Source organism: Carettochelys insculpta, chromosome 1, assembly GCF_033958435.1.
Source record: "Carettochelys insculpta isolate YL-2023 chromosome 1, ASM3395843v1, whole genome shotgun sequence".
Taxonomy (NCBI): domain Eukaryota; kingdom Metazoa; phylum Chordata; order Testudines; family Carettochelyidae; genus Carettochelys; species Carettochelys insculpta.
This window is the reverse complement of record NC_134137.1, coordinates 228,959,767-228,982,419: the sequence shown is the minus strand read 5'-3', so window position 1 is coordinate 228,982,419 and position 22,653 is coordinate 228,959,767. Positions and strand designations below refer to the sequence as shown.

The window sequence follows — 22,653 nt, the reverse complement described above, 5'->3', positions numbered from 1 at the left end:
TTGAAAAAAAACTTTTTTAAAAAGTGAAAAACTGTTCATCTTTGTAACTCCTTTATCTTTATCATGCCTTTCTGATTCACCTCAAATTTGGCTACAAAAACAAAAGCCACATTAATAGTCTTTTATTCCCATAGATCTTTTATATTCATGTCAGCAAAAGAAAGTGTTTTATTGGCTTTGGAGGGAAGACACATGTACTAGAAGATTTAGAAGAGAAACACATGTTTTCTCACTCTAAGGAGAAATGCAAATAAAGGAATGCAATGTATGTGCTTTTTGAGATATTTGCCTGAGATGTGCACGGTATACTACCCTAAACATGAATTTGTCATAGTTCAAATTGGATAGAATTGTATCATAGCAAGCAGTCTTTATTTTTTCATGAAATCCTCATAAATTTTTCTTGTGTGTCTAATTTTTCATTTATTTTTAATGTATTTATATGTATTTTTGGGCCATAAACTTGCATAACACCTTATGGACAGAAAGAAAAATGATAGGTTCCTGATTTCAGGGATTTTACAGTCTAAGGCTGTGATGAACGACCTAAGCTAGTGAGTGGGCCACATGAGTGGCCCTCCTTCATCTTAATGGTCTGTAAACTTGTCGTAACAAAGACGATCTCTTTAAACAGAGGTATTTTTGCTCACTGCGCTTGCATAGATAGAATTTGAGGGGTGAGCTGACTGAATCATAGTAGGAATGCAGAGATAGCACATGGCTCTCACGGTCCATGTTTTGTGCAATCAGCACACACCTGACTTCATGTGCCTTTGCTTTACGTGCATTTCACTTTAGTAATATTAGTAGGGAAAAAAACTGCATGGATAGAAACAAGCAGAATCTGGCAACTCTCCTCCTGGTAAACAAAATGTCTCACAGGCCACACATAGAACCCTGATGGGCCTCACGTGGGCCGCAGGTTGCCCACCACTGTTCTAAGGCTTAAAACTTAAAAAAAACTTTAAATATATCCTTAATTTTTAGCACTTAACTAGTCCTGTCAACTTTCATGGGAGTAGTCAAATGCTTATACAGTACTTAAGTATGTGAATATGTTTGAAGAATCCAGTCCTGAAATAGACATAACATTATAGCTGGTGACCAAGGTAGGAAATTGGATTGTAGGAAAGGTAGAGGCTTAGACAAGAGCAAACTGGATATTGCAGGAACATTTCTGCAAATATTAGTTACAATTATTTAGTTAATTTTCTTTAGCTGTGATCATGCCTCTCATAATTGATCCCCTCAAATAGTCTAGCAAATGGATTTTCAGACCATTTTAATTGCAAAATACAGTAAACAATTTGATATCTGGCATCCATGGGTTCGGGATGCAGGATAATCAAATATTCTAGATAATCGAGAGTACTCACGCTGGGTGAGAGAGTAGAGGATCCTAAGGTCTGCACTCAGCGACAGCTCTGAGAGGGCTGGCCCCTCCCTCAGGGGTGGGGCGGGGTATTGTTCTCCATCTCTGTGCACAAGCCCCAGCCCTGTGGCTGCTCGTGCTGCTGGCTGCACTCTTAGAGCACAGGGGGGTGCAGGGAGCATTGAGAGAGCTGGCTTCCTCCTCTGGTGGCGGGGCATTGCTCTCTCTCTCTGTGCACATACCTTAGCTCTGACACTGCTTCTCTGCACTCCTGCCCAGTGTTCACTCACCACATCTGCCTGGCTGTGAGTCATGCTGGTTATTCGAGTGTTCCAGTTAATCAAATACTGGTTAAATAAGAGTTTGCTGTATTGGAATAGGATATTGCAGATAGGAATAAGGGGATTTTGAAGTTGCCAGGGTCCTTTCAAAAAGGAGCCCCGTCTGGACGAGCCGCGTGGCGGCAAGCCGTGTCAATTTCGAAGTGCCACGGCTGCCAGCATTCTAATGAGGCACTGAATATGTATTTCAGCACTTTATTAGTAAACTTTGAAATGGCCATTTGCATGGCCATTTTAAAGCTTTGGGCTAGTGTAGGCATAGCCAGAAAGTGATAGGGCTTTGAGATTGCTTTTAGGAGGCACCAAAATGTCTTGTGTCACACACCTTCAGAGAAATGAGGACAGTAGGTCAGTCTCTTTCAGTAGTAAACTCTGGAGGGAGGAGTTTGCCTTTTGATGCAACTTCCTCACACAAAGGTGCCCTCAGAAAGCCACCTGCTACAGTTCAAGATACTGCCATGTAAATCAAGATTCAGAAGCATTCATTGCAAGTAACCAGCACCCGGGTTCATGCTTTGTCACCACTTTATCAACAGGTAGTAACCTAAAAGCCAGATTTTCAGTTTCTGAATTGGATTATATAGTTTTAAGGAATTGGAGCTTCTGCTTTAGATGTGCTCGGGACCCTTTTTGCAGGAAGGCAATAAGGTCATTCACCACCACGTCACAAAGGGAATGCCAAAGTCTAGAGTCAATTTTCAGGATATCTGTATTTCTCCACTCTCATGAATTTGATATTCAAAGTGTAACTGCAGGTTACATTTACCTCTGGGCTACAGATATTCTTTGAAGTAGCTTTGTCCAAAGCTAATTCTGCTTTCTTGAAATTAACCCTATGTTCTGTGGAAAACTAGTGGCTCCCAGTGCCATTGTTTCTCAGAAAGTAGGCTGGTATGCTCACCATCTTAAAATCAGAGCATTTATTCCCAAGTACAGTAGCACAGTCTGCAAATCACAAAAGTGTGGGTCTGTTTGGCCATATTCATTCTCCTTCAGTAAGGGACAGTGCCATTTTTCAAGCTGCAGACAGCAAAAGATGTTTTTGGCATCCAGAGTCATTTGAATGTCCATAAGCACTTAACATTCCCAAGTAATTCCTGGGTTATGTACTCAATTGATATTTGAAGACAGATTTTCTCAAAGGAGTGACATGGAGGGACAAACGTTTTTGTATGTGATTCACCTTCCATGAAAGGTAGATGAGGCTGAGCATTCCTTACACACTGAGAAGTCACAATTGTGAGAGCTGACAAACTGAAGAGTTATGAAATTTGATATTTAGAAATAACTGCTTCTGGAAAAGGTGAAAGCGAGATCCATACAGTGGCTTGACTGCCTGTACTCAGAGGTGTTAAGTACATCCAGACAAACTTCTTATGAGTACTTGGTAAGAGCTTTGGTCATGGTACATTTTGGTACCAGTTGTGTTGGAGAGAAGTTTTAGAAGTTAAATTTAGATTACTAAGGAAAATATTTAAGCCCAGGCCCCCTGTGCATCTTCTCTGTAATTTTTTCAGTTCAATTCATTTCATATTACACTAAAAGCTCTGTTATCTGGCACTTTGGTAACTGGCAAGTATTATCCAGCTTCCTGCAGGGGACTGTAGCCTGGCGTGGCCAGCTGCCCATCTTACCCACCCATCCTGGCCAGAGCCAGCTGCCCTGCTGGCAGCAGCAGGGCAGTCACTCAGATAACCAGAAGATTTGATTATCTGGCAATCCCTGTTCTCTAGGGATGCAGGATAGTCAAGCTTGTACTGTAGTATGTTGTAATAGTTGATATTCACCCTTTTTGTCACATACTGATCAGTTTCATAATTTCTGGGCAGAAAAAAAAAAGCTTGCCCATGCAAAACTAGTAAAAATCTTCTAACACACTTTATTTGATAGCTTTGACCAATGAAGACCACATCAAGGTGTTAAAATGAATATAAACAGTAAAAATTGTAGTAATTGTCATTTTGCAGTGTTTCTGGTTGTATGGAAAAAAGACACTTTCTGATTTTGGGCATCATTGATTCACTTCACCTACAGGCTTGCAGTACTACTTGACAACTCCACATCATACCTCATCTAAACTTAAATAAAATCGGTATTCAAATTTATGATGTGAGTGTGCATGGGGTGGGTACATTAAACTCCAAAAATGTGACCCTTTGGGGAAAATTGCTGCACGCCTCCTTGAACATTGAACAATAAATCAGCACCTGTCACCAGGTCAAGTTACTGTATGTAGTTTTTGGGAAGCCTTCTGAGATTTCCCCATTTTCTCTCTCTCTGGTGTTTCCAGGGTTTTCCTTTGCATAATCTAGCTTTCTAGTTAGGCAATTGAGATGAATCTCTTGTAGACTGTTGACACTACTACTGCATTTGTCAGAAGGGGTTGGTGAAGGCCAACATGAGAATCTCTCTGCATCAGTCAAGGGAATGAATATGCTGCTTCTGCCAAACTCTCTTTCTGCACTGACATTCCATGCTTGAGCTCGCTCCAACTGAATACTGTTTGTAACTATTGACCAGTAGATTTTAGGTTACCAGTCCATCTGCAGTTCTTTAATCTGCTACTATTAGGTTCTAGTCTATTGCAGAAGTCTTCCCAGTTATTTTAATCAGAGCTGGATTGGGCCCAAACTGAGTCAGTGGTCAGCAGATACTCTGACAATGGTATATTATGCAATGCAAAGCAAAACTGATGGTAGCTTTTATGTATTTTTCTATTCATGCAGTAAGCATAATGCCAGATTTACTAGTGTTAGGCTTTTGTTTGTTATGTAAGCAAGTCTGTCTCCCTGTTCCGAGTTCTAGAGGCCTGCTTTAAAGCCCAGCCTTGACCTGAAGCTGACCTGAGAGTATCAAACAGTTTTCATAACCCAATTGACCCAAACCCAACATTTTACACCAAATCTGTGTTAGTAGCATTGCCTCATCTTTGAGTTTGGCCTTGTGGGGGCTTCTTGCACCACATCCACAGCCCCCTTCAACCACATCCTGCCGTTGGGAACAGCACAGTGGTGGCTGTGTGCCCTGCCCCTGCTTGATGACATCAACTTAGTGTCCTGTGCATGCTCCCTAAGGAAGCACTGTGACTTTTCAACATGCACAGCACAGTGACAAAGTGGTGGCTGGCAGGAGTGGGGCATGTGTAGCCATTGCCATGACAACTCCATGGACTGGAGGAAGTGACTGGAGATGACCCAACCAAAGCCTGACAGGGTTGGGCTATTTTCAGACCTGACTTGACCTCAACCTCAGTAGTGTCCGTGGGATTCATGTCGGCTTCCAAGACTGTACCTTGTTCCTCCTCTTGTGGTATGAAACAGCAATTTGGGCTGTATGGGCTTCAGTTACATTTTGGCTTAGTTTGATCCATAGAGTCATTCATAGTTAGAGGCAGCATTTATTTTCTCCCTTCTTCACCTGTTATGAGGAAACCCCTAAGAAACTGAACAAGAAACTATGAAAGCCTTAGGTAAATGTCGTTGTCAGTCTCAGACAAAATACCGTTCAGCAAGATACTGCATGTACCTTCGTTGTCTGAATCTGAGCAAGTAAAAAAGTAAAATGGACACCATATGTACCCAAACATAATTGCTTCAGTGTGGGGGAGGGGAAGGAGAAATATGTCAGAACATTTGAGTAACACCTAATTCAGCCCAAGGTTATACCTAAATCTGATACTTGCTTAGAAACAAAAGTGGGAAAATATTATGGCTGGATTTCTCTTCAGCAGTGCTTCTTACATAGGTGAACTTTATTAGAGAGAGAACAGAAGTGAAAAGAAACATGTAACAACATTTTATGGTGTTTTGTGCTATTTTATTTTTTTCGCAGTAAATAAAGTGGTTATGAGGCTCCAAGGAAAACAGCCCAGATGTAGTGAGTTGTATGAAATTTAGTGGCAACAGACTGTAAAAAACATAGTCATAAAATAGCCTGTCAGTGTCACACATCTGGACAATGCAGCTGTATGTTCCTGCTGCTGTCATCACCTGAGGAAAACTCAATAGCCTTTTTTCACCTCAATTAGGCTATGTAGTACCAGCCCAATCAACATTAAACAAAGAGAGGGTGTCTTTGCACCGGTATAGCCCTGCTCAAATTGCTACCAAGCAGTTTGTATGTTTCAGTCACGGTTAGTAGTTCAGACACTAGCCATTTTGTAAACAGTAGCCCAGACTATCCCAGCTGGTTTGGCATCTATTAAATGCTGTTTAATTTATAACTCTCTAAGTTGCTGTTTAATATTTTACTTTTCTATTTGAAACCCAGGAATGGATGATTTTATAGCATGAACTGAATATCTATGTGTTCCTAAAATGAAATATACAATGTTGCCCCCATCTCAGCTTGTGTCTAGTGTGATTGTGAACATCATGTCAGCTGATTTACAAGAAGAACCTGAGAGCCAAGGAGTGGAGATGGGCTGCCATTGGTGTTAGGTCATTTCTGAAAGTAAGACTTATGCGAACCATTTTTCTGTGAGTCACATACTTTAATATGTAAAATATCATTCCACCTTCTCAGTGCACACATAGCAGATGTACAATTTTATATTGGAATGGTATTAATAATAACTCTTTCTTTACCTTTCTGCAGGTGATAGAGGCAGCCAAAGCCATTCTGGATAGTGGAGAGCAGCTTCCTGTAACACTGATTGGAAAACTATTGAAATTTCAGCTGCTTTGCATCAAACAGAAGGATCTGCAGCGAAGAGCAGCTGAAAAGAAGGTACAGTATGCTTGTTTGCTTAGGGTGGATTTTCATCCAGCTGTATCAAGACAATTCCATTTCATTCAGTTCGTACAGTCAAGTTCTGCCCAAGTAAATTCAACTTCTGTTCCACCTACTGTTAGAAAATGTTGTTGAGTAAATGTATTTACAAGTGAGGAGAAGCTCAAATCAAACCAAGTAGAATATTCTTTTTTATTAAGACTTTAAAATAGTTAACTCCTTCAACATTTATTTCTGAGTTTTGATATGCGGAAGTAGAGAAAGGAGAAAGAAAAATAGAAAGGGAGGAAAGTTAATACAGAAGTCCTTGTAAGAGGAAAGAGAAGGAAATAAGTGCTTAGGAATTATAAAGAACATAGGAATTGTAGGGGAAAACATCCAAGAAAAAATGGGGTACAAATACAGGACAGATAGGTGCTGCAATGTATATAAAAGGTTAAAGAACAGGCAAATGAAACTACACTGTGTATGGAAATATTGAACTGGAAAAAATAGTAGAAATAAAAATAAATAAAAATAAAAATAGTAGAAAAAAATGACTCTGAAGGTGCTCAAGAGACCTAGAGCTCTTTGTTGAAAGTCTGACAAGCTCACTGTCTTCTGTGTTTGGGACTTAGTTCTAGGAAATGATCCAGATGACATGAATAAGACAATATTTTGTGAACAATCTAGAACTAATCTGATTCTCTGTGTTCATTGGGTTAGGCACTCAAAGCAGTAGCAGAAAAATATGGGGTTTACAGAAATGGAATAAATTTCAAATGAGATGATGAAAACTGATTGGAATCCAGGAATCCACTAGATAATACAGTTTTAAGAGTCTCTTGGAGACATGTCTGAATGATTTAAAAAGGACCACATGTGAGGGTATTTAGTATCAGATTGAAACAGGAAAGAGCAAAAGAAGGCAGAATCTGTGGTTTCGAATCTGAACTAAATAACAACAGCTACAGCTAAAAAGGCTGCTGCTTATGTGGCATCTGGCAAAACAGTGGAGTATGGTAAATCATATCAATTACACAGAGTGCTGAGAGATATTCTTGCTGCTTGCACATCCTTAGAACGGGGTGAGCAAACTTTTTACATTGGGCCCCACTTTTCATCCCTGTAATTAGCAGGGTCCTCCCAACCTGTCTAATGTAATCCAAAGAGACTGAAATTTCTGTTATGTTCAGATTAAAAAACAAAACAAAACCTTTTTGGCATAGGTATGTCTACACTAGCCCCAGAACTTCGAAAGGAGCATGATAATGAACCTAATCAAAAGATGCTAATGAGGAGCTTCCATGAATATACAGTGCCTCATTAGCATAATGGCAGCCGCAGCACTTTGAAAGTGCCACTTTCTATTGTGCGTGGCTCATCTACACAGGGTCCTTTTCGAAAGGACCCCACACACTTCAAAATCACCTTATTCCTATTTGGTTTGTTGTCTGCTTCAAAGAACTCTTAATAGATTAGTAAGACACAATTTCCTTTTACAGAAACCATTTTCACTTTTGCCCAGTAAATTATGTTCTTCTATGTGTCTGACAATTTTATTCTTTAATATTTACCCAATACTGTCGTTAGACTTACTGGTCTGTAATTGCTGGAATAGCCTCTAGAGCCATTTTTAAATATTGGCATTATGTTAGCTATCTTCCAGTCATTGGGTACAGAAGCTGATTTAAGAATAGGTTACAAACCACCGTTAATAGTTCCACAATTTAACATTTGAGTTCTTTCAGAACTCTTGAGTGAATGCCATTTGGTCCCAGTGACTTGTTACTGTGAAGTTTGTCAATTAGTTCCAAAACCTCCTCTAATGATACCTCAATATTGGGCAATTCCTCAGATTTATCACCTATAAAGGATGGCTTGGGTTTGGGAATCTCCCTAACAGCCATGAAGACTGAAGCAAAAAATTGATTTCATTTCTCTGCAGTGACTTTATGATCTTTGAGTTCTCCTTTTGTATCTCAATTGTCTAAAGGCCCACTGGTTGTTTAGCAGGCTTCCTTCTTCTGATGTACTTAAAAACATTTTGTTATTGCTTTTTGAATTTTTGGCAAGCCGTTCTTCCAACTCCTTTTAGGCTTTTTGTATTACATTTTTACACTTAATTTGGCAGTGTTTATGCTCCTTTCTATTTTTGTCACTGGGACTTTATTTCCACTTTTTAAAAATGCCTTTTTATCTCTCACTGCTTCTTTTCTATGTTTGTTAAGCCATGGTGTCTCTTTTTGGGGTCTCTTAGGGTGTGTCTACACGACAGCTCTGTGATGCCCATGTCCTGAGGTTCCCTGCGTGGGTGTCAAGGGCACGGGCTGCCCCATGCTGCCCCCGGTCCCCCCGCAGCCCTCTGGCCTGTGGTGTTGTCCCGCCCATGTGGTGCTGAGCACTGCGTGTCGGCCCTCCGTCTGGGCCCAGGGAATGCAGCTGTCTGGAGTCCACAGGCCCCGAGGTGGCGGGCATGTGGGAGGGCAGCAGCAACGCTGAGTGAGACCGGATGCCCCCTCCCTAGTCCCGGAGTGGCTGGTGTGCGGGCCACCTACCTGTGGGCCCCTCCAGGAAGTCGGGCAAGGTATGGATGGATGGGGCCCAACTGGATGGGCTGTATGGGATGTCGATGTCGAGGGCCCCCTCGCTTGAGCCCTGGTCATCACTGGTGGTGTCCAGCCTCCGTGGGCCCAAGGTGGCGGTCCAGGTCTTTATAGTAAAGGCAGCTGGTGGGTGCTTCCCCTGACCACCTGGCCGTGTCCTGGGCCTGCAGTATCCCTGGCGCAGCTCCTTCACCTTGGACCTCACCTGATCTGGGGTCCAGGTGGTGTGACTCTGGCTGCTGAGGCTCGTGGTGAGGCACTGAACACCCAGAGGGCAAGGAGGTCTCGCACCTCAGCGTCGGTCCAGGAGGGGGCCCAGCACTTGGGGGGCTGGCTCCTCTCCTGGGAGGGCTCCCCAGTTTCTTTGGGGGGCCCTGGGGTAGGCGGGGGTCAGGGGCAGTGGCCATGGTGCCAACGAGGGTGTTCAGCTCCCTGGAGCGTCATCTCAGGGAGCCGGCTGTGCAGCAGCATGGGCTCCCTGCTGCCTGCACACTCTCAGCGTCCTGCCTGAGGGTTTCTGGGAGCCTGCGTCCTGAAACATGGCTGTAAATTGGAGCCATAGAGCTCCGCTTGTGCTGGGAGCAGCGCTGCCGCCTGCCAGCTGATTGCAGCCATGGAGGACGGCCTCTTTCGAAAGAGCAGGCTGCGGAGCGTCTACACTTGCTCTCTTTCAAAATAATCTTTCAAAGGAGGGCGCTTTTCCCATCCTGGGAAGGGGGGACCGACTTTGAAAGAAGGGAGGAGATCTTTCAAAGTTAATTTCGAAAGTGCCGTGTGTATAGACGGTCCGCAGGTTCTCTCGAAAGAACTCAGTCTTCTGATCTGGATTTTGAAGGTACTTGCTAGTGTAGATGCACCCTTACTGTGTTTTTTAATTTGTGGTATACACTTAGATTGGGCCCCTATTATGGTATCTTTGAAAATTTTCCATGCAGCTTGCAGGGATTTACTTTAGTCACTGTGGCTTTTAATTTTGAACTAACTTCATCATATTTGCATAGTTCCCTTTTCTGAAATTAAATGTCCCAGTGTTGGACTGCTGAGATGTTCTTCTCACCACAGGACTGTCACTATTTCCAAGTGATCCTGCTATAGTTACCTCTTGGACCTGTTCATGCACTCCACTCAGGGCAAAATTGAGAATTGCCTCTCGCCTTGTGGGTTCCTGTACCAGCTGCTCCAAGAGCAGTCATTTAAGGTTGCGAGAAATTTTATCTCTGCATCTCGTCCTGTAGTGACGTGTACCCAGTCATAATGGGGATAATTGAAATTCCCTACTATTACTGAGTTTTTTATTTTGATAGCCTCTATAATCTCCCTTAGCATTTCATAGTGACTATCACTGTCCTGGTCCGGTGGTTTATAATACATCACTATTGCTATATTCTTATTGGAATATGGAAAACCTTTGTAAAAACTTTATTAATCAGTATATAAATGTGAATACACATACATAAAAACCACAATGTATTTCAACATTTTTAATGAGATGGATGAACCTGAGACTCAGCAGCAATCATGCTACACCCCCTTATGTACCCGCTCCCCCGCCCCCCGGCCCAGGAGCCCATAACCCACTTTGCACATCTTGCCCTAGAACATGTAACCATGATGGAGGGAAATGGAAAAAAAAAATCCATTGTGCCTTTTCAAAATCCATTTAATCTAATCTGGGGTCATGAACACTAAATTGCCTTAATTATAATCATATGGTTATGACATGTGAAACCATCCTTGACATTTTTTTACCTTATATCACAGATATATACTGTCCCCTTTAGTTCTTTTTTAATATAGATTTTTTCTGGGAATTATCTAATGATTCATTAGTGCCCCACATGAGAAGGATTTAGTGCTCTTAATACCAGTTCATGGTGTACAGATATTCACATCAAAGAAAAGACAGAGTTGGCACCAATTGTCTCTATAGCTGGCAGTTTTGGTAGAGAAGTTAAGGACTGAACAAGCCTTAAAAGTCTGAATCCATTGATCAGCCACAGTACCCTCCTGGTCCACAGGAAGGTTGTCATGCTGCTGTTGCTGCAAGTGTTGTACCTGCTCTGAAGCTAAAGCCTCAGAGGTCAATAGTCTCCAGTGCTGTATCAATCCACCTTTCAGCAGCACCAGCTTAACTCATTTTTAAAAACTGATGGTTATTTTCTTATATATACGCTATTCTTTTAGCATAGGGTCTTGGCACTGTTCTTTAATAAGAATATAATTAAGTGAAGAATGTGCGAAGAGAGGAGGAGAAACTCAAGACGACCATGAGACCCCCATCAGCGGCATTTCCTGATCTCTTTTGAAAGAGCGCCAGTGGCTGTGTAGATGCTCTCTTTTGAAAGCATGGAGCAGGTCTCTGAAAAGGTGGATCGAAAGTGTGTGGACAAGCTCTTTCAAAAGGCAATCTTATGGGGAATATCTTCTGGATGATCCCCTTTCAAAAGCACTCTTTAGCGTAGACGTAGTGTAAGATTTAATGGACTCAGCCATTTGTTCTGCCCATGCTTAAACTAATATGTGAGATTAGTTTGTTAATTTTACCAGGCAGCAGAAGAGCGAGAGAAAGAAAAAGACAAAGGGAAAGCTAAACTTCCTGGGAAGAAGGAAAAGCCACCCAATGCCAAATCTGCCGGAAAAGGAGGGAAGGGAAAGAAAGCTGAAGTAGTACCAACAGCAACTACTATTAAAAAAGATACTACATTAAAGCGACGGGGAGAAGAGGAGGAAGATGACAAATACTTGGGTAGGTAAGGCGTATAGATGCATTGTTGATCAATTCACCCAAAGATCATTTTAAGTCTTGAAACCTCACTGCTGACTCAAGATTCTGGTGTATTCTCTTTACTAAGTTTGAAACTCATTATTAGTCAAGAAAGAAAATGGTTACATTACTTCTCATTGTGCTATAAAATATCAAAAGTTCTGTGCTATTATTTGAGAATGAATACATATTATCCACAGAGGACCATATATATCCATTAATTATAAAAGTATGTGGAAAGAGCTAAGATCTGAAGAAATCTACTTCAAAAGTGATCTGTACAAGTTAATAATGTGATAATGGGTTCTGAGAAAAATCATACCTCTAAACCACAGTGGACAGGGCTACAAACATCCACTAAAGGATCTAAACTGGTGGCATGCTATGGAGCCAGGGTTTGTAACCACAGAGCAAATTTAATCTTCCAGCTTCAGCAGACCAGCTGTTATGTGCCTCACTCTCTTACAGAGGTCTTCACAGCTAGGCTTAAGTCACACAGGGTATAGCTACATTGCAATATCACCCCAGGCTCAGACTCAAACTTGAGTTGGAACCTCTATTCTGTCCATACATTAATCTATTGGGGGCAGATCCATGGTTCCTAGGATAGTGGGCTGCTTGAGCCCTGTCAAACTGGGACACAAGATTAAAGCCCTATTGCTTGCAGTATAGACACAGCTGGTCTGGATTAGGGTACTGGGAATTTACCACACTTCTTTGTCCTCTTTTCACCAAGAATTTCTAATTGACATTAAGGAAACAGAAGCAACTCCCTTAGTAGTAGTACAGCAGTTCAATGGGTCAGCATTTAAACCTTCCATAGTGATCTCTGAACTCCAAGCACACCTTCAGAGACACTGTCCATCTGAATTTCCTGTGTACTGCAACCAGAAATCCTTTGCAAAGAATTCTGCTTCATGGTCAGTGCATACAGCTAGATTTTGGTTGACCTATGGTACAAGGCCAATTAAAAAGTGGATTTCAATAAGAGTACCAGGAATCATCATACGCACTAGCAAATACTGCAGAAACTGGTGGCACTGGAAACTTACAAGACTTATGACCAGTGCTGGGGGGCAAATTAAGCAATTATGTGTATGAGTACTGGAAAGACATGAACCAGACCTGCACCTCAAGCAAATCATCGTCATCATACTTGGTTTATGAGACTGACCGGGTGCTAGATAATGCACTAAGTATGTTGCCAACAATGGTGCACAATGACCTGATCAGCTGAATGTTGACCAGGTGGATCCAGAATCCAGCATGGGAGCTGAGGGGAGCCAGCAAGAGGAACTGAATGAGACCAGAGGAAGAGTTTCCATAATGAACTTATGGCTAATGTTCTGTACTGGGCGTACAAGCAGGTGAAATACCAACACACTTTCACAGACTGTGTAAGAAGCTGTCTGGAGGGCTTAGTGGTTAGAGTGTGTGACTCCCAGCTGCCTGGTTGGTTGCAGGACCTCAGTCTTTAAAGCCAGGGATGGGAGATGGGGACACATGCCCTCCTTTTCCACTAGGTCTTAGCCCAAGGCCGTCTGTTTCTTAATCCCTGAAAAGAGGCACTCCTTCCAGCAAGGATCCTAAATTTGCTGCCATGAGCTAATTCCTACCAGTCTGTTTTGTTTGGGGCCTGGCCTTTCTAATGCACCTAGTTGGGTGACCTGTTTCATGTAGGATCCTTCTCATGAGTCTGGCATGGCGGCTCATCATGATTCCTGGCTCCTTTGGGTAGATGGACAAAAGCTGGGGAGACTGAGCCCTGATTGTCTCCCCAACATTTCTTATACACCAAAGTCACCTGACAAAGCTAATGATAGAGCAGGTGAAGGAGGAGGACACAAACATAGCAACTCAAGCTGGCTAATGCTGCTCATGTCAGTTGATATAACTACTGATTGACACTATGTAGACCAACTCTTCTGGAGCAGGGCCATAAGCGCCAAACTAGAAGGTGCAGATCAGAGACAGGTGGCTACCTTTACTAGCTACAAGTTCAGCATTGAGTACCAGAGCTCTTGAAATGTTGGTGTCTTCATGTGAAAGTTCTGGAGTATCTGCTAGTCACCATAGGTTTGCAAGATGATATGGTGCTTGTTTACATACATAGATTATTGTCTGTCTACATGTGAAATTCAGCACTCCACAAATGGTCTCTGTTTCTCTGTGGCAGCCCAAAGTAAGGCAAAGAATTATAAATTGTGTACAGGATTGGAAAGGTCTTGGCTTTTAACTTGTTATAGCACTTCCTCCCTCTCCCTCCTTTCTAACTAGTTTCTGTAGGAGTAAAAGGCTGGCTTGGATCAGCAAAGACAAGGCCTATAGCATGAATTAGGCAGTTAATGACTTCCTGAAGGGACTTTTCATGTCTCTTGCTGCATATCAATTTCCAAAAGGTCATTGTGCGTTTGTTGAAGAGGCCTTGGGATTTTACTTTGGCCTTTGCCTTGGATATCCTCTTTCTGGACTGGTATCCCTTAGTGAGATTATTTGGTAGCTTTGCAATGATACTATATTTTTTCACAATCTGCAGTAGTAGCCTTTAACTACTTCTTCGAGTGATTTTTCATGTGCATTCCAAAGTAGGTGTGTGTGTGCACATGCCAGTTGTTGGAAAATCTTTTCCCCTAGACAGTAGCTGTCAGGCTGGTGCAGCGCCCCCTGGGGTGGCACCAATATAGTGCCCAATATAGGCACTGCCCACCCTGCCCTCTCCGCCCTCCCCCACCCCTACTTATTTTCTTCTTGCCCCAGTGTCAGTTGCTGGAACTCCTCTACCCTCATGAGAGCAATCTTAGCTGGTAGCACTTAGATCTTATCTGTAAATAGTTTCTAATTAGGAGTTAATAGTTAAATAGTTAATAGCTATAGTTCTATTGTTCTTAGTAGAGTGGTTCTCGGGGCCCAAGTAGGGAGGTCACTCCCCGTCCTCAAGGACTCAGTGCCAGGGCATGCCAAGGTCGCCAAGCTTCAAAGTCAACATTGACTGTGGGAAATGTATGCTGAAGTGCAACTCACATTCAGCCTACCTGCTTGAAGTGTTTTGGCAAGAGCCACCAGCAGGACTGCTGCCCAGTTTGTAAGTCCTTTAAACCCAGGACCTTGAAGGACAGGACTCAGTGCCTCTAGGTCTTGTTGGTGAAGGCAGCTCTCCCATGCAAAAACTTCCCATCCACTGGGCTGAGCACATCGTAGGTGAAAAGTGCACTGGCACCAAGCTTGGCCATGGTGTGAACAAAAAAAGGAGCAGAGTGCTATGGTGAAGGGCTGGCACCTCAGCCTCCCAGGAGACATAAATCTTAGTCCCTGGTGCCTCACAAAAAGAAAAGACACAACTAGGGCCATTCTCCCACGACATTGAAGTGGAGAGAGAACCCCCAGGTGCCACTGGGGGAGATGTGCCATGGGCATACATTTGGAGGGCCAAACATTGACACTGGTCCGGAGGTCCAGTCCTGTTCTCTGGAGCAACCATCAACAATGGAGACGTTCAGAGCAGCACAGAGCCTCCTCTGATCATGGCGCCCTTCTCACCACTGAGGAGAACCTTGTCCCTGAGACAGGTGTTGAGTCATCCTCTGTCCCAGGGCAAGCCCACCATGATGGCACAGCCACCTATGCTCCCAACTCTGCCAGTTACTGTAGTGCCAACACGGGCATCGTCACTGCCAGTGCTGACATAGGCACCCGCAGGACAGGTGCCACTTTGGTCTTCAGCATCAGAGACATCTGAGGCAGAGTCTGACTGCTACTTTTCCAGTTCAGGCAGGAGTAGGAGTTCTTACCCTTCCTCTGGAGGGACTTGATGCACCATGCTGGGACAGTGGCTGCTGAATTGGCAGCTGGCTCTGCCATGGCAGTTTTTCACCCCGGGGCATTACACAAGCACCGGGGCAGTTCATCTGCCCACCATCCCAGTCCCATCGTTGATGTTGGCATCAGGAGCTCCCCTGGTACTATGTTTGGCACCATCAGCCTCACTGGGCGTCCCTCCACAGGATGGATCTTCAGTACAGCTGCCTCCCACAGAACGGTCCTTGTCGACACCATTGGCCTCCTTGGTACCGAACCCCTTGGTGATGATATTATCATTGGTGCCAGTGGTTTCGTCACCAATTCCTTTAGTGCTGAACAGCATAGCGCCGACCATGCTAGCACCAGTGGGGGCCTTGAGGGTTTCAGGTGATGTCGGAGTCAGTAGCTCCTCCTCCTCCTCATCTCATGGTGCAGGGTTTGGCACTGCCCTCTGTGGGATTGGCATCACACAGGCAGGCATCACAGCTATTCCCCTTGCATCAGGGGCAAGCACACCAGACCTGTCAGCAGCCACGGACAAGTGCTGCACGCTGCAGGCGGGTGCCTCCTCATCCTCTTACCCAGATGAACTGGTCACCGCTTCTTCTGCCTCCCTGATCTTGGAGGATGGCCAGGCCCTCCAGCAGCTACTCTGCCAGGTGGCCCAGGGCTTGGGTGTGCAGGCGGAGGAGATCAAGGACAAGGATGACAGATATTCTGTCCTCATCACATCCCAATAGAATGGCATTGCCTCTCATAAAGACCATCACCCAGACGGCTAAGACCATGTGGCAGACCCCAGTATCAGCCCAGCCCATGGTGAGGAAAAATGAAAGATAGTCGTTTGTCCCCTGTACAGGGCTTGAGGACCTCTTCACCCACCCTTCTCCCAGCTCTCTGGTCATGGATGCTGCCAACTAGAGGGAGAGGCAGGGGCTTCAGGAGCCTTCGTCCAAAAACAGAGAAGTGAAATGGCTAGTCTTATACAGTAGAAAAGTTTATTCAACTGGAGGGCTACAGCTGTGCATAGCTAATCAACAAGCCCTTGTGAGCCAGTACTTGTACAATACATCTTCCTCCCTCTCCATATTTACAGAGCTGACCCCCTAAATGCCAAGCCTGAATTTATGGCTGTAGTGGAGAACAAGCTGATCTCAACAGTGCCTTTGCCAGGTCTCCTTGGATGCTGCCAATGTGGTGACAAGGGGTCATGGTATCAGGGGTGGTCATGAGAAGGGGTCATGGCTACAGGTCTCTGGGCACCCATATGAGGTGCAACAGACTATTCAAAACTTGCCCTTCAAGGGGCCAACTCTAGTTTCAAAAAAAAGACTGATAAAAGGCTGCACAGTCTTAAAGACTCTAGAGCCACTCTGAGGTCACTGGGCCTCCATACCCCTGCAACGCAGCATAGGCATTTCAATCCCCCCCACCAATGCCACTCCCCAGGCAGTTCCCTCAGTAGCCTAAGGGTCAGAATAGGCAGAGAGGTCAGAGCAGCAGGAGACACTCCCACCAGCCCCAGGGACAGCAGCAGCCCACACCAGGGCCTAAATCAAACTTTGGAAGACGTGGTTGAAAGCACCACACCACTCCCCATTATGGATCCAGCTCACCCTATTTTCATTTCACCTATCCCCATTCTACCCTACCTGGTGCCGTATAACATCGGACTGATGGGTCCTTCACACTGTATAAAGGATGTGCTATCCAATTCAGTTCTTAGCCTCCTTGCAACCCCACTTCCCCCTCCCTCTTTAGGGATCCCACTCACGAGAGTCTGCTCAGGCAGGAGATTCGGTCACTCCTCAATCAGGGGTGATAGAGAAGGTTCCCCCCACAATTCAGAGGCCAGGAGTTTTACTTACATTCTTTCCTAATCCTGAAATCGAAAGGAGAATGAGGCCCATCATGGACTTGCAAGGCCTGAACAAGTTTGTAAAACAGATCAGGTTTCTCATGGTCTCTCTGTGGCTCATTATCCCATTACTAGATCCAAGGGACTGGTTTGCAGCTCTTTACTTACAAAACATGTATTTCCATATCATGATCTACCCTCCCCACAAGAGGTTCCTAAGGGTTGTGGTAAACAGGGTTCACTATCTGTTTACAGTCCTTCCATTCGGACTGTCCACAGCCCCAAGGGTTTTCTCCAAGTGCATGGTGGTGGTCGCAGACTTCCTCCACTGGCATGGCGTCCAATTGTTCCCATATCTGGATGAATGGTTAGTCAAAGGGAGTCCCAGGTCCATCAGCACATGAGGTTCATTTGCCAGACCGTCAACAGTCTTGGCCTCCTGGTAAATGAGGCAAAGTCAATGCTCATCCCCACTCAAAGAACAGAGGTTGTTGGGTCTGTCCTGAACTCAGTGCTCACCAGGGCCTCCCTGCCAGACAACAGTTTTCAGGCTGTGGCTGGAATCATAAACAACGTGATCAGGTTCCCCACCATGACAGCCAGGTGCCACATGAAGCTTCTGGGACACACGACAGCTTGGATGTTCGTGGTGCAACATGACAGACTTCAGTGACATCCTGTCCAGTTGTGGCTCATGTAAATATACTGCCCTGTGAGGGACAATATGGACAAATTAGTGACGTTGCCACAGCAGTTGTTGACCCTGAACTGGTGGTTGGATGCTCGGACAGCGTGTGCAGAGGACATCAGTAGTGTGGCCACCTGGTCTTCCATCCACACCTTTTCAGCCCATTACATTATCACACAGTGTGCTATACAGGATGCTGTAGTGGGCAGGGCTGTCCTACAATCATTCCGGGGCTCTGACTGCCTCCTAATGTCAGCTTGCATTCACCTATATGCACATGAACAATCACTCAAAGAAGAAAAGACAGTTAGTTACTTCCATAGCTAGTGTTCTTCATGATGTGTTGTCCATGTCCATTACATTCCTCAGCTGCTTCATTGGTTGGTGCATAACACTGCAAAATTAGTACCTCTCACATTTTGGTGTGGAATCTAGCTGTGATGATATGTGGCCTAGCCATCCCCACTTTCTTCTCTTGATTTCAATGTCAAGTGGTTCTTGTCCTTCTCCATTCCAAAGCTCCTCATTTGTGATGAAGTCTTGCCATTTGATGTGAAAGATGTACCTCAGGCATCTGCCTGTGAATGTCTGCAGCTTGTGATTTGAAGACTTTTTAGTATGCCAGGTCTCACATCCGTACAAGAGTGCATGCTTCACATTCGTGTTGCAGATCCACAGTTTCATCTTCGCTGATATTATTTGTGAACTCCATGTGAAACAGAGAGTCTTGAATGCTGCTGTTGCTTTCCCTGTCCTGGTATTGATATTCTTATTTATTCCTCTGTCTGTGCCCATAATACTCCTTAAGTAGGTGAACTGCTCCACATCTTCCAGGTCATCCCCTCCCAGTGTGATGATGGTATTGTTGGACTGGCTGATCCTCATTGTCTTGATCTTTCCCTTGTTAATGCTCAGTGCAGTCATTGAGACAGTTTTGTCTAGTGTTGTGACTTTCATGCTTTCATGTTGGTGTGAAAGGAGGGCAACATAATCAGAATAACTAGGCCACACTGTCAGAAAACTATCATCCAGCATAGTTTGTCAAGCTCTCACATGGAGCCCACAAGGAAAATGCAAAAGAAGAAGACCTCAGACAACGTGGAGAAGGTCTACTGAGATTGAAGGACAACAACAGGGGTACTCTTGGAGCCAACTAGAAGTTGTATCCCAAGAGAGAGTGAAGTGGAGGAGACTTGTAGATGACCTATGCCCCACATGGGGTATAAGGGTTAAGTAGTAATAGTAGTTCGTGTCCATTCCAAATCCCTCCCACTTTTCCCTACTGTCGGAGTAGCCACCAGAAAGGAGCTGAGTGGAGGGCAGGTCAGGCAGTGCCTATATTGGGCTCTGTATTGGTGCTGCACGAACCTGACAGCTACCAGCTAGGGGAAAAGTTCTCCGTCAACTGGGCATCCATGCGCGCACACACCTACTTTGGAATGAACATGAACAAGACATCTCAAAGAACACCAGTTATGGAATTAAGTAACTGTCTTTTCTATTAAAGGCTTAAGCTTCCTGTAATAATGTAGGATTGCCCATTTGGTGAGTACAGATACTACTTTATCAGGATCCTTACTTCATCTTGGTATACTATGTGACCCATTTGTATGTTTTGTAGAATTTGCATTTATGAACAGATAGCTTTGACTCATAGGTTTCCAATCAGTGTTAGAAGCCTTTCTTCGTATTCCCCTAGAATTCTTTCAGAAACATTAAGACCACCTGTCACATTTCCAGGGTACAATCCAGATCTGGGAGAGGTTGTCTCTGCTTACCTTGCAATCTTAAATTCTCTACAATGTTTTGCTATTCTAGCTCCCAACCTGGGCCACTCACAAACATTCTGCCAGCATGAAAGTCATATCCTGAAATGTCTGCATAGCTGCAGCCCTGGTCCAGCAATTCTGACCACGTAGCCTATCAGCAATATACCAGTCACACTGGCTACCAACAACCTTGGTTATGACTTTCAGGGTGACCTGGTCCTGTGCTCCAAGTGCCCGTACTCCTAGACCTGAATTTTCCCCCAAATGAATGTTCTGTGCTGTCCTGCTCTCTCTTGGATGGGTCGGTTATTAAACATCCATTGTCCCTGTTAGTCTGGTACTTTAAATGGAGTTATCAAACATTTCAGTTTAAACACAGCACTGAATTAGTTTAGTTAAATAAATGTATTTCGTTTTTAATCTACGAAGAGAGATTTTAAGCGAGTACAAGTTTAAGTCATCAAAGTCAGAAATGACCACAAGAGAAATAAAATACTTTCTAATAGCAAGAACTTAACAAGCTAGACCTTTTTAAAGGTAAAATTTTTCCACGTGTTCCGAGGAAATTCTCAGGTCATGCTCTCCCCCAAGGTCAGAGAGCTGGTTTCTCTGTCATTTTAGTTGACCTTGGAGTGCTCTTGCTCTCCACTTTTATAATCTAATCACCCTTTGCAGTAAATTCTTCAGATGATTACTTCTCAAGACAAGGTTTATTCCAATGATAAAGAAGGCATCCTGGAGTCTGGTGAAGGTGACTCCATGTTCTTCATTCTTTCTGTGTATGTAAAATTGCCTTGTCTGCTGCCATTCCCCTTCTTCTGTCTTAATGACCATGTTTACTACTTATATATAAATTGAGGTAGATTGAAGTAGTGCCTGAGACACTAAAACATATCTCTGCTGCTGTGTCCATTTCTTCTCTTATCCTGACAACCTCCTCCTGAAAATTTCAGGAGAACTATGATGTTCCCATGGTAAGGGAATTCATACATGCTAAGGCCACACATGCCTAGTCCAATCAGTGGCTTTACTAGCAATTCCTAAGCATCTTCTAGTAGGAAAACATGAAATAGTTACTAGCAATCCAGTATCAAGCAAGTTATATGTTCTGTCCCTTTAGCTTTTGCAATGACCTCTGCTTGAGTTTCTATTAAACATAGGGGTAAGTTTGGCTCGGATTCCATGGGAGTCTTTAAGTCACAGATTCCGAACCTGGAGTTGTGACCCCAAATGGGTCAGACCATCAGCAGATGGGGTTGGAGTGGTCCCTAACAGTCAGAGGATATCATACTTCCTCAGTGCATATGAGATTATGATGCATGGAGGACGCCATTTTGCTCTACAAAAAGATATCCCATGCAAAGCATGACCTTGCCGACATCATACATACAGGGTCATGCTGTGTGGAGGACAGCAGTTTGTAGAGCAAAATGGCCTATTCCATATTTTATGACCTCACACATATTGTGCTCCCAAGGGCACATTATGGGAAGTGTGCCATTTTCTCTTCATGCTGTCTGGGGTCCTGGGAGGAAATAGTTTATTCATGTTGGGGTGTACCAACAAAAAATTGGGAACTTCTGCTTTGAGTTCTGTGATTCTGAGTGTCTCATTTCTGAAGCCCCTTGCCGGTTTCTCAGTCCCTCTCCACCACAACTCACCCTCAGCCTCTGGTACACTGTGTTAGCATTCTCTTCATTTTGGCACTTAATAGCAATATATCCATCCTGTCTCCAACTGTAGCGTAAGAATTGTCCTCCCCTTTTGCTCTTAGAGGGTACGGACTCTAAATGCTGTTGTCTTGTTAACCCTAGCCTCTGGCTACTTGTGCTCTGAAGTCTTAAATGAGTTGAGAATGGAATGAGGTCCTTTTTCACAAGTACTGAATCTGTGTTTTAAATACATTTTTTATACAAAGTATCTTCTCCTTCTCTGTCTGGCTTAAATTCAACTTCTATTCCCTGAAACTGCCAGTAGAGATTTTTGGGTAGGCTGACTCTTTGTTTTTCTGGTGCATGGCAGTGGGAATTGTTCATTACCCGATGGCCAAAATGTAACTGGATTTTAATCAGAAAAACCAAAATGTTCATATTAGCCGTGTCTACACGTGCACGCTACTTCGAAGTAGCGGCACTAACTTCGAAATAGCGCCCGTCACGGCTACATGTGTTGGGCGCTATTTCGACGTTAACATCGACGTTAGGCAGCGAGACGTTGAAGCCGCTAACCCCATGAGGGGATGGGAATAGCGCCCTACTTCGAAGTTGAACGTCGAAGTAGGGCACGTGTAGACGATCTGCGTCCCGCAACATCGAAATAGCGGGGTCCGCCATGGTGGCCATCAGCTGAGGAGTTGAGAGACGCTCTCTCTCCAGCCCCTGCGGGGCTCTATGGTCACCGTGGGCAGCAGCCCTTAGCCCAGGGCTTCTGGCTGCTGCTGCTGCAGCTGGGGATCCATGCTGCATGCACAGGGTCTGCAACCAGTTGTCGGCTCTGTGGATCTTGTGTTGTTTAGTGCAAGTGTGTCTGGGAGGGGCCCTTTAAGGGAGCGGCTTGCTGTTGAGTCTGCCCTGTGACCCTGTCTGCAGCTGTGCCTGGCACCCTTATTTCGATGTGTGCTACTTTGGCATGTAGATGTTCCCTCGCAGCGCCTATTTCGATGTGGTGCTGAGCAACGTCGATGTTGAACGTCGACGTTGCCAGCCCTGGAAGACGTGTAGATGTTATTCATCGAAATAGCCTATTTC

At 44.3% G+C, this 22,653-nt stretch overlaps 1 protein-coding gene across 1 annotated transcript in view; it reads left to right on the top strand.

The window, feature by feature from the left end:
* Nucleotides 1-22,653, top strand: part of SPAG17 (sperm associated antigen 17) — a 232,801-nt gene that overhangs the window by 40,564 nt on the left and 169,584 nt on the right. Inside the window, exons 4-5 of the mRNA XM_074983588.1 lie at nt 6,310-6,441; nt 11,577-11,775. Of these exons, the coding sequence (XP_074839689.1) occupies nt 6,310-6,441; nt 11,577-11,775 (331 nt within the window). The remainder of the gene's footprint in view (nt 1-6,309; nt 6,442-11,576; nt 11,776-22,653) is intronic.